Genomic DNA, 11,539 nt, shown 5'->3' with positions numbered 1-11,539 from the left:
CTATTACTTATTAATTCATCCTATTTTATGTTCAGATGTTTAAATAAAAGGTAAGGACAACTAAAATACAGCCTCGCAATTTACTTACTATACCAAATAAATATTATAATATAGAAAAAATAAACAAACATTTTAAGTAAAACTTATATTAGTTTATATAATAATAATAATAATAATAATAATAATAATAATAATAATAATAATAATAATAATAATAGAGAAACTAACGGCGCAAAAATGTAAAATTATACGTATCTAACTTTCAAAAGTTAAACTTTAAACTTTAATATTATCCTCTAAAATTAGGCAAATGTATATACAACCATTATAATGAGTTTTATATCGCTGATTAGAATAAAGCTACGCCATTTAAAACCATACCAAACGCTTTATCACGTGGCCATAGTAATGCGTTAAACTATTGCACCAGCAGTAACATTGATAATCGTGTGCCGTGCAGGCCGAATCACAACCAGGAAAAGCACAGTTTTCTTTCTTTGATTTATTAGAAGATTGCTGGAACACACCTCCCTGTTGGATTTGGCTTACAGGATGAATAGTACCAATGAAAGTAAGAGGACAACAGAGGAGAGTGGAGAAGTTGTGAAAGAGGGAAGGAGACAGTGGGACATTTTCTCCATGATGCACATGTCGCCGCAGTTTTTGTAAACATACTTTTGTGCACAAAGTAAAATATTACTTACACAACGTTTCCGTAACAGTTAACACGACAAACAACGTGGTGATCTCAATGTGAAAACAGGCATTAAACAGTGACTTACACCATCCACAAAATAAGGTCTAGCAGTAGACAACTCTGCTGTAGGCTATGCAGTGATTCTTCTTCCAATGCATAGAGTGTTTGCACTGCAAACTGAAACACATGAAAGAACGAAAAACCCCTTTTATTGATTGCGATCTCTCCTTAATGATGTAGACAGAGCTATCATGCTCTGATCTGTCTGAAACTTTTCCCAGTGATGCCAATGGTGCAGATAGACCCCCTCCCCCTTATTAATTTTGTTTCCAGAATACAGGAGCTCACCTCTGGTAAGTGATAAAGTGATGTCTGTATATACAAACGCATTTCGACATAGCCGATCTAGAAACCTAAAGGGTCCTTTGTGCAAATTCAAAATAAATATATCTGCAGATGTGACAGCCCACACAGGCTAAATTACTTCCCGTGAATTAGGATTTCATGCAGGCCTGAAAAATTATTATTTTTCCGATAGCCATAAAAAGTTTGCAACTAAATTTCAGTTCGTAGCAGCCTCCAAATAAGAATAAATGAACGGATGAATAAATGAACAGTCATGACTTAGTCTATATCAACGACAGAAAAGATCAAACCCAAACCACATTTAACAATCAGTGAGGTAATTCGTAAATGGCTATACTTCAAAATAACAGGCCTATTCGGAGAAAATAACTCGCTATAGTATCGAGCAAATTACCTCTTTCCACAAGTTTTTTTCTTTTGTTTTCTTTTATTTAAAAGGCAATGTCGACGTCGCTAAACTTTTCCCTGGTAACATCTGAGCCAAGTTTGTGTAATCTGTTATTTGCATACTTCACATTCACCGATAACGTGAAAATAAACAGGATATATGAAGCCTCATAAAATGGGTATCTAAAGTCCATTGTGCACCAGCGTGTAAAATCGCTGGAGACAAAAGACTGAAAATGGTGTCTCGGTGTCCCTTGGTCCCCAAATTCAGTCACACAACTTTTTTTTTTTAACTTTTTTTTTAACTTCTCTTCCTCGCCCATCAGTGAGCCGCGGAAAATTTCAACCGCTTCTGCTTCTGTCTTTGGTTACAAAACCACACTCGTACCACATTTTTTTTCAGGTCCAACTTTTCAGCTATAGCTGCTATTTTCTCAGACGACGGTCGAGGTTGTACAGCGAAGTAAGCCTCCAAAGACCTCTTTTCTGGGGCTGCTATCGAGGTCCTCTTGCGTTTCTTTTCTCCTCCGTTGAAAATGTCAGGTTTGCTCATTTTTTCCCTTTGGGCCCCCTCGGCCTCTTCTAGCCAGGCCTGGAGGATGGGTTTGAGCGCAATCATGTTGTTGTGGGAGAGAGTTAAAGACTCGAATCGACAAATTGTACTTTGGCTCAGTGATCCAACGCCGGGGATTTTGAGATTAGCCAAAGCGCTGCCCACGTCCGCCTGTGTCACCCCCAGCTTGATCCTCCGCTGTTTGAAGCGCTCCGCGAAAGCCTCCAGCTCCCTTGGGTCTGTGTCCGAGTCATTAATGGAGGGAAGTCCGTTGTTTGTGAGCCCAGGGCCGCCTTGACCTCCCCCGTGATGGCCCGGTAAGAGCCCGTGGTGGGTGAGAGGTGAGTTCATGCTCATAGCTTGGTGGGAGAGGTGACTCAAACCGTGCATGTGAGAGTGCGGGTGAGCAGAGGTGGAGATGAGCCCACCACCGCCACCTCCGCCGCCACCGCCACCTCCGCCGCCCGCCACGTCGTGCGCACTGGACATTAAGCTGAGAGATGGCGAGCTGATGTGGTCCATAATGTCCGGTGGCTCCAGGTTCTGGTGGTGGTGGTGGTGATGGTGATGATGGTGGTGGGCTAGTGGCACGGTGGATGTCGACGAGCATGGCACCGTGCTCATCGTGTGGTAGGTGGCGTCGGGCTTGAACGGGTGCGTCTTGCCCTGGGACACGGCGATGTCCACGGCCGCCAAAGCCTCAGCCCGAGCCAGCAGCGTCTCATCCAGGCTTGCGAATATGTTACTCTGTAACTGCAAGAGGGGGGGATAAAAAAAAAAAGAAAGACAGAAAGAAAGAGAGGGGGAGAATGAAGGTTTTCAAAGTGAGTAAGAAATGGGAAAGGACGTGAAGAAAAAAGGAAGGCGACAGAAAAAAAGAAAAAAGGATAAATGAATCTGTCAGTCGGGACTTTTGGCGACACATAACAGAGTCGGAGTATTCCTTCAGAAGCGGCAAGTCATAAAAATTAATACAAAAACAGTAAAGCCCGGCGTTGCGTGAGCATGCTTTCAAAAAGATCACAGACTCTTCCAGTGATTGCTGTGGAATACATGAAAAAAACATTAAGTGCGCGTCTTGGCTGAATGTGCCTTGGAGCAGCCCTTGTTATTAGGCACAGACAGCGCTCAGTGCTGCAAGCAGCTTAAGCAAGTAACAAAAAAAGAAGAAGAAAAAAAACAAGGACAAAGCGAAAGTTTTCGGGGATGGTTTACCTGTGGAGTTTGCAGACAGGCTCTCCTTATAGCTTCCGAGCTGGAATGCAGGGTGGTATACTTGTGTTCGGGTAAAGAGGGATGCATGGCGAAGTGCGGCTGTTTGCTGTTCATGGACATCATCTTGGCGAGCTTCTCCAATTAAAGTGCACGGAAAGAAGGGGGATAACGGCTACAAGAGCTAGAAAACAATCACAGACACAGAGTGATCCTTTGCCTATCCAGTAATGACGCAGTGTAGTTCGCTGTATAGTGCGCCGAGTGCAGCCTTGAGCCCGGAGATCACAGAGATGCCTGCAGTCTCTCAGACGCACTTATCTGTCTACTGTTTCCCACTGCTGGGGATGAGAGAGGCTCTTACACCTGAGCGCCTCAGATCTCGTCAAGCCCGTGCTCGGCTGCTCTCGCGAGACATAAACTGCCAGAACAGTGAACAGGCTGACAGATAAAAACTGCTCACAGGGCAGGCAATAACATCTGGAGACTGGATGCCTGCGTTTTTTAAGGGCTCACTCCTCTCCTCCCAGCCACAGAACCTCGCCGTTCCCAGTGCCTGTAGGCCTTATCTTTTAACTGGAGGCCGAATAATATTGACTTTATGCCGCAGAATTGAGCATCTGTCTATTTTAGGCTGGACGTCTGATTTCAGAAAGTTGTTTCCAATCGAGTATTAGGGAAAATATACACACAAAAACACGAGGTCTATATTTAATATGAAATTAATAAATAAGCAATTTTAAGCTTGTAGGCATCGGTATAGACATATTAAACTATTTTAATAATGTATTTTTTGTTGTAAAAGTTGTATGGTTTTCCAGTAGTTCTTGGCCCACAGTCCCATTTCTCATATTAACCCTTGGAAATACTGACACCGCCCCCTTTATCATTAGAGCCCATCATCGCCAGATGAGCACTAAACAAATTGATTTAATACACCAGTGTAACCTTGTACACAGTCTTTACCTAAATTAATTAATCCCAATGAATTAACACTTCATTTATTCAAACCACAACGGCTCCCCAATTAAAATTTCATGCAGCGATTAGAGGTATGTGAAATATACACGATATCGTTAAATTTGCATAATAAATAAGGCGCTTTCTGCGCCAATGGATTTAGTGTGCGTGGGGTCTCTAATGTGCGTCGTTACAGGCAGCATGTTTTGCAGTGTTGGTTCCACTTTCAGTGGCGACAAATTTATTACTGGTTTAATGTGTTGCAAAATTACCAGCAAAAATAGAAAAAATATGGACAGTGTGAGGAAAAAAAACAAATGTAACTGGTACACAACATATTAATCCCCAATGTCAGTGATGAGTTACTGGACCAGGCAATGCAAACCATACAGAAAGGCAAAATTAATTTTCATAATTTTTTGACTATTTAATGCATTCCCGTTTCATTTCCTAATATACATTACAACTACTAATTCAGCAATTTTTAATGACAGTCATATTCATCTGTCTTCAGTATTACAAGCCATTGGAAAGTCCAAAGACCACATTAGCAGAATACAGAAAACAAGGCTGAAGGTATACTTGGAAAATGTCTCAGCCCCAACTACAGTAGAACAAAACAGCATGGGTTAGGACTACAATGCGATCACCAGTGTGATCAGTGTGCATTAGCACATCACTAATGAGGCCTACAAGCACACTGCACAAAAACTATGACATTCCTATCTCGTTTTAGCTTAATTCTTGTAATATTACAAGAGACAAATAACAATAAGTTACACCCTAGCATCACACAATCACCATAACACTGTACCAAGAGTAGTGCACCAGGAACACATGTTTGTTTTGACATTTTTCACATGAGCTTTGAATGTTTGGTGGGACTGCTTATGGTAAAGGGACTGTGGGACTTTCTCTTTATTGGCTGACTGCTGTTCAGCGTGTGTCTGTCTCTTGTTGTGCTCACAGGATGACCAGCAGTGTAGCCAGAGGAGGAAGAGGAGGGGTTTACAAGATCATGATCTTGGCTTGCTGGAAAGCCAGAGGGACCGGCCTTATTCTCATCCGAAGGATCAAACAGCAAATCAAAAGATAGCTCTTCGGTGTGAGAGGCCCCTCCACAGACGCCACTCTTCCTACCAGAGACTAATGCAGCACAACCTTCTTCTGCTGAACCTTTTGGAGTTTCTTTGTCGTTCAAGATGCTCTCCTTATTGTCACAAGGTTGGTGATTGTTATGCTTGTTGTGCGTCACTGGTTTACCAGCATGGCTTGACAAGGCATTAGGGAATGTTTGAGGCTCTGGAACTAGGGTGTTGTCCATATCTGTGGAAAGACAGGAATCAACAGAGAGCCCTGGACTACAGGAACTCTCACCCTCCAGCATCATGGAGTCCAACTCTGAGATTTTGTTCAGGTAGGCCACATCCATACAGGCCTCACTGGACATGTGGAAACTATCTGACTCATCAACCACAAAATTAGTGGATCCCTTGATAGAGCTTCCTTTACTTGAACCTGTACATGACTGGTCAGAGTTGGATTTGTCCCAGCCTGCCCAGAAGACAGACTTTGAGGGCTCCAAGTCATTTGGAGGCAAGCCTTTGGGGAATTTCTCAACACTGTTGAATTGGTTCTCCAGTGTGGTACTGCTCTTATCAGGACTGGGAACCTCTTCAAAATCAAGCCTCCTTAGATAAGACCCAGGTTTAAATGCAACTTTCTTCTCACGGATGCCTGGGCTTCTCAGAGTCAGGGAGCGGAAAGCAGATGATGGAGTACTGGGCAAAAAGTCAGAGGAGGTGCCTTCCGAGGCCTCGTTTTTCTGCTTTCCTGTCAGATTTTTACTGAAATCTTTGTGATCTGCGGATGGCATCAACATCAAACTGTGATTTCTAGAAAATGTGCCACATTCTGCCTCTGGATTGCTGCAGATCAACTTCCTCTCATTGTCACTCAAGCTTCTCATCATCATGTTGACTTTCTGCTGCTTTGTGAGAGTTTCCTTAGCAGCCTTGCAACTCCCACACGCTTCCTGCACTTCAAGAGATTTCTTCTCAGACACCCTGATCCGACTCTCCAGCTCATCAATGTACTGGTCACTGCGCTCAAGAGCCCTTTTCAAGTGGTCCACATCGCGCTGATACTGCTGAATTTTAGCTTCCAGTGCTGCGACTGTGTATCGGCCAAACCTGGCGACAGATCATTTAGTATTTAATTTAGAACAGAAAATTCAATACTTTTCAATTATTTTTTTTTGTTAATCTTTGAAATGTAGTCTATTTAAAAAAAAAAATCAAATGTAGAAACTCAACAAAAACTGAGATATAAATAAAAACAACCTTACATTTTTCTTTTGGGGAGAAAAAGATTGTAAATGGCGATTTCACAGAAAAAAAAAGGGCATCTATGTCACATAGGAGTGACTAATGTCAGCCTGGCTCTGGCTACAACATGAATCAAAAACTCAGTATTCAACATGCAAATCCTCATTATTAAAACAGAAGTAATCATTTTAAAATCTATAATAACAACCCAGTAAGCCAAGAACACATTATTACTAGAAGATGCTCAGCAGCAAGAGTGGCTGCAAGAGTGGACCTTATCGACTAATGGCAGCAATTGAGTATTACAATGAGAAAAAAACCAAGGTTCCTCAATTGCAAAATTGACATAGAATAATATTTTTATCTTAACTGTGACTTAAGAAACCCACAAAGGTAGTTATTTACAAAACCTTGCATTGATTTGTAAGTCATCGTATCTTTAATCAAACTCCGGGCTTGGCAGATGTGAGCTTCTTGGTGGTTATGGAAAGTATTACAGTTTAGGATGCATATGTGCTCAAGCACTTCTGTCTGACTGCGCCACCTTTATACTGCAGCAGCAACTCACACCCAAGCTGCATGCTGGGCTGTTTCTCAACCTACTATTTAGTCAATGGCGCAATGTGTGTTGCCCGTCTTCAGTCTGCTCTGATCTGGTCTTGCCTTCCAAAACGTTTCCTCGTCTCATTTGTACCATAGCTACTCCTAACGCGCTGGTGTTACACAAACAGAGGTGCCATCACAGTTCCAGTTGATCTGAGCTGGATTCCAAATTGACTTATTTTAACCTGCTTATGAAAGTGTGATTTTTTTGTGTGTGTGATTTTAAGACTATGCTCAAGTATAAACCTAAAAAGATTCTTAGATATTGAGGGCAAAGGTTATACATGATACTTACTTCTGAGGAGATCTGCTAGCCACCTCTGCTTTCAGTCTCATGTTTTCTTGCACAAGGTCGACATTTTGAGACCGCAATGTCTTATTTGCCTGAAGGTGGTAAAGTAAACATTATCAAAATATTTCTATTATTCCAAAAAAAACAAAAAACAGCAAGTTACATTATATGGACAAAAGTACTGGACCACACCTGTTAATCTCCATCTAATCTAATTCAAGTATTTTCAGTCCCATTGCCAGAGGTATATTTTAAAAAATACATACAAAATAAAGCACCTAGCCATGCAGACTGCCTTTACAAACATTTCTGGGGAGAGCAAGAAAATAAAAATAAATCGTAAAAAATTGAATTTGAGCGTGATACCATAACAGGATGCCACCACTGCAGGAAATCAGTTTGTGAAATTTCTTATTTCCTGCATATACAATCGGCACAAAATTTGTTTGACGTGGATTTCAATGGCTGAGCAGCTCCCACATGTGTAATATGTAGGTGGTACAGAATTTTTGTCCATATATTGTGTGGTAAAACAAGTAATCGAGCGCAATAAACTTCGAAGCAACATCCATTTAGCTTTACTTGGAATACAAGAATCAAGCAGGTAAAAAAAATAATACTACCAGAACGCTTTTCCTTATATAAAGTAATAAATCGGAATAATTACATGCAATTAATATGTCTACTTTCAACTGTTTCATTAAAACACTCTTTAGACAACTAAAATACCGAACAGTGAACTAACTGCATCTATCAGAAAACAGTGAATTCCTGCTTTAAGGGTCAATTTACTGAAACCTGTAATGTCCTAAATGTTACAGGCTTCATACCTCTTTGAGCTTATCCATGTCTTTCTTTACTTTATCACAGACATCTGTGGCTGCTCGCAGCTTGTTTGTCCACTCCTCCAGGACAAATGGAGCGACCCTTTGTTCATCCAGTTGCACTATATTAATGCTGCAGGGATCCAAAGCAGTCTTCAGTTGCTCCTCCAAGCTTTGATTTTTGGTTTTCAGCTCCTCGTTTTCTCTCATGAGCCCTTCAATTTCCTCCTGTTAGAGAGAGAGAAAAAAAATGAAAATATCATTTGGAAATAATGATATCGAGTGAGATACTAATACAGCTGTGATTATACTTTTATTAACTCTTTTTTTTCTAAACGGCTGTAAATAATAAACATAGGAAAGCATACTAAACATAACAGAGCACGTCAAACCAATACCTCATACTCGCGTAAAATTAATTCCCCTCTTGTTTTTCTGAGACATTTTCTCACAGAAGGACTATCACTGTGATCACCCTCATTTGTTCCTCCTGTAACACAAGCACACAAGTACAGTAAATGATTAACACAATAGACCACAAAACACATTTAAGTAATGTTCCAAGTAATATCAGCTGGCTTTTATGTGGCTTTGTTGTTACCTTAGCACAACATAAGAGTAATAAAGAGGCAAGCGTAAAACTGAAGAACATTCAAGGCTTGAGGTGCTGCCATGTAAAATGCAGGCAAATTTATAGTGCACAGGGAAATTGTGACTGATTTTCACAAGAGAAGACCATCATTTGTAACATTCCTTTTAATAATTTGCTTACATGTTCTCTTTTTAGCACAAAGATTGTTTATTTGGTAAATACATCTTAAAAAAAAAAAAAAAAAAAAAAAAAAAAACAAGACCAAATTGGGTTAAAGGAAATCTCTAAAATGATTTATCTCTTTATTTTAATCTTTTCACACGTTCCTGTCTCACGTCTTTATGGTATAGCTTCAACAAGGTGCTGGAAATATTCCTCTGAGATTTTGGTCCATGTTGAAATGATAGCATCACACAGTTGCTGCAGGTTTGTTGACTGAACATCCATAATGTTAATCTCCCATTCCACCACTTCCGAAAGGCGGATTAAGATCTGGTGACTGTGAAGGCCATTTAAGTACAGTGAACTCATTGTAATCTTTGAGAAATCAGTCTGAGCTTTATGACATGGTGTGTTATCCTACTGAAAGCAGCGACCAGAAGATGAGTACTCTGTGAGTACTCAAAGTGGTGCACTTATCAGCAAAAACACTCAGGTAAGGCTGTGATGCTTAAACAATTCTCAGCTGATACTAGGAGAGTCAAAGTGTGTCAAGAAAATATCCTATGTGCATTTACACCAACGGCAGCCAGAAAACAGTTTATACAAGGCAGGATGGATCCATTCATATTGTTTTCACCAAATTCTGACCTACCATCTAAATATCAAAGCAGAAGACTCGAGACTCAGCCAACAATTTCCCAGTCTTCTGCTGTCCCGCCGTGGTGAGCCCATATCAATTGTTGCCTCAGTTACTTATTCACAGCTGATAGGAGCGGCACCTGGTGTTTCATCCGTTTCAATGTTGGACTTATTGTGCATTCAGAGATGCTCTTCTTCACACCTTAGTTGTAGCAAGTGGTTATTTGAATTACTGTTGCTTTCTTGTCAACTCTAAGCAGTCTGGTTTTTCATCTGATCTCTTGCATCATTATAGCATTTTTAATCAGGGAAAATGGGACTCACTGGATATTTTCTCTTTTTCAGACCATTCTCTATAAACCTTACAGATGTTTGCGTGGGAAAATCCCAGCAACCATGTTACATTTAAAGTCACTTAAATTACATTTTCCCCCATTCTGATGCTCTATTTGAACTTCACCAGGTTCGCTTGACCACATCTCTGAGTCTAAATGGATTGTGTTGCTCTCATGTAACTGATTAGATATAGATATATGCATTAGATAAATGCATCAACAAGTGTATCTAATCAAGTGGCCAATGATTGATATTAAAATTCCAACGGTACAGGTGAAACAACTGCAATAATAAAGTCTTTGTTTTTGCAAGAAACAGCTCCGTGAATGACTGAAACAATCAAGTCTGAATCGAGTTTTTGGGGCTAAGCTTAGCTATATGTCTGCATGTCAGTGAGTACTGTCTGGTATTGTTACAAAGAAATCCAAACTGATCTGCCAACAAAAATAGAGAGTAAACGCTGGAAAACAGCAGGGTTGTATGATTAAAACTAAATACATAAAATTCATATATTCAAATATGCCTCACACAAGTTCAAAGGAAACCTAAAACATTTATTTTTCAGTACAACTGTCTTAGATATATCACCTCGTGCTACCTTTGCCTGCATAAACTGTAGCCAGTTTGTTTTATGGATAAGGGAATACAGTTTTACAGACTGCAGGTAAGCCTGCAGTAAGAAAATCAACAGTTTTCCAATAAGCATTTGGAAAGGATGGATCCCCCAGCCCCTGTCAAACGCTTAAACACTGCAAACAATGCTTGCGTTCATAAAGGAGTTATTTTTATGCTGACTTACTCTGAAGCTGCAACAAGCAATCTCACTAAATATGATCCAACTTGCTTTATTAACTGAAATCGTCAACTTGGGGATATTACTAACAAAACAAACGTCACGGCTCATAGAAAGTTGCCTGCAAAAATTGAGGCCGTGCTTTGTTGGGAGCACAATGAAAAGAAGACTCAGCTGTGAGATGCTGCAGGCAGGCAGATCACCTCTTCTCTTCTGCTTCAAGCCTGCTTTCCTTTGTTTGCCCGCAACTACTCACCGATGATTTCCCTGCAGGGGTTCTCTGTTGTGATGGGGACTCTGCAGGTGGGACACTGGTTAGCTTTCTTTAACCACATTTCCATGCAGGATGAACAGAACACGTGGTGGTTGGAACAAATAACCGGCTGCCTAACCTGCACCGAGAAAAACACGAGCAAATTAACCCACTAGCACAACCAAACACAACAAACAACGGTCACCTCCGTTTAACTCATGTAGGAAACAGTTTGCCTAGTTTGTTTACCAAACCATAGGCGCTAACGAGGAGGTTAAAAAATCGAACGACGCTTACCTTTCCGAGGCATATCTGGCAGGAAATTGGCAAAGTGAGAGAGAGGGTAGATGCCTGGTAGTTCAGAGCCATTTTTCATTAAAAATGTAACTCACTTCCCTGAAGAGGTACAAATCTCCCACCAAACCGCTGCGTCGCGCGCCGAGCCTCACAACTACAGAAACCCAGAGGGGTCAAAAGGCGGTACTTCGCGAAACAGGTACAGTTGCCCTTCACCCGTAATTTTATAATACTAAAATTATGTCT

General features: G+C 40.8%; 2 protein-coding genes and 1 long non-coding RNA gene across 3 annotated transcripts in view; 1 reads left to right on the top strand and 2 right to left on the bottom strand.

The window, feature by feature from the left end:
• Positions 1 to 482: 482 nt before the first annotated feature.
• Positions 483 to 3,654, bottom strand: pou4f1 (POU class 4 homeobox 1). Its single transcript, XM_026165105.1, has 2 exons — positions 3,219 to 3,654; positions 483 to 2,756 (listed from the first exon to the last, which is right to left on the bottom strand). The coding sequence occupies exons 1-2, from the start codon at positions 3,339 to 3,341 to the stop codon at positions 1,773 to 1,775; spliced, it is 1,107 nt and encodes a 368-aa protein (XP_026020890.1). The 5' UTR covers positions 3,342 to 3,654; the 3' UTR covers positions 483 to 1,772.
• Positions 3,655 to 4,576: 922 nt separating this feature from the next.
• Positions 4,577 to 11,459, bottom strand: obi1 (ORC ubiquitin ligase 1). The gene is made up of 6 exons (XM_026165091.1): positions 11,294 to 11,459; positions 11,000 to 11,135; positions 8,620 to 8,711; positions 8,228 to 8,449; positions 7,401 to 7,489; positions 4,577 to 6,367 (listed from the first exon to the last, which is right to left on the bottom strand). The coding sequence occupies exons 1-6, from the start codon at positions 11,363 to 11,365 to the stop codon at positions 5,032 to 5,034; spliced, it is 1,947 nt and encodes a 648-aa protein (XP_026020876.1). The 5' UTR covers positions 11,366 to 11,459; the 3' UTR covers positions 4,577 to 5,031.
• LOC113020848 (uncharacterized) overlaps positions 11,436 to 11,539 on the top strand; it is a 35,892-nt gene continuing 35,788 nt past the window's right edge. Inside the window, exon 1 of the long non-coding RNA XR_003272239.1 lies at positions 11,436 to 11,492. This is a non-coding gene — a long non-coding RNA (uncharacterized LOC113020848). The remainder of the gene's footprint in view (positions 11,493 to 11,539) is intronic.

Source organism: Astatotilapia calliptera, chromosome 1, assembly GCF_900246225.1.
Source record: "Astatotilapia calliptera chromosome 1, fAstCal1.2, whole genome shotgun sequence".
Lineage (NCBI taxonomy): Eukaryota > Metazoa > Chordata > Actinopteri > Cichliformes > Cichlidae > Astatotilapia > Astatotilapia calliptera.
This window is presented reverse-complemented; position numbering and strand designations above follow the sequence as displayed.

Bases quoted from the DNA above. Each gene is read 5' to 3' on its own strand.
- pou4f1 (XM_026165105.1), bottom strand. From the start codon at position 3,341: ATGATGTCCATGAACAGCAAACAGCCGCACTTCGCCATGCATCCCTCT. The intron at 2,757-3,218 runs GTAAACCATCCC...CCCCTCTTGCAG, and splicing joins CCTGTCTGCAAACTCCACAG to TTACAGAGTAACATATTCGC.
- obi1 (XM_026165091.1), bottom strand. From the start codon at position 11,365: ATGGCTCTGAACTACCAGGCATCTACCCTCTCTCTCACTTTGCCAATT. The intron at 11,136-11,293 runs GTAAGCGTCGTT...TTCTCGGTGCAG, and splicing joins GCCAGATATGCCTCGGAAAG to GTTAGGCAGCCGGTTATTTG. The intron at 8,450-8,619 runs GTATTGGTTTGA...TCTCTCTAACAG, and splicing joins TAATTTTACGCGAGTATGAG to GAGGAAATTGAAGGGCTCAT.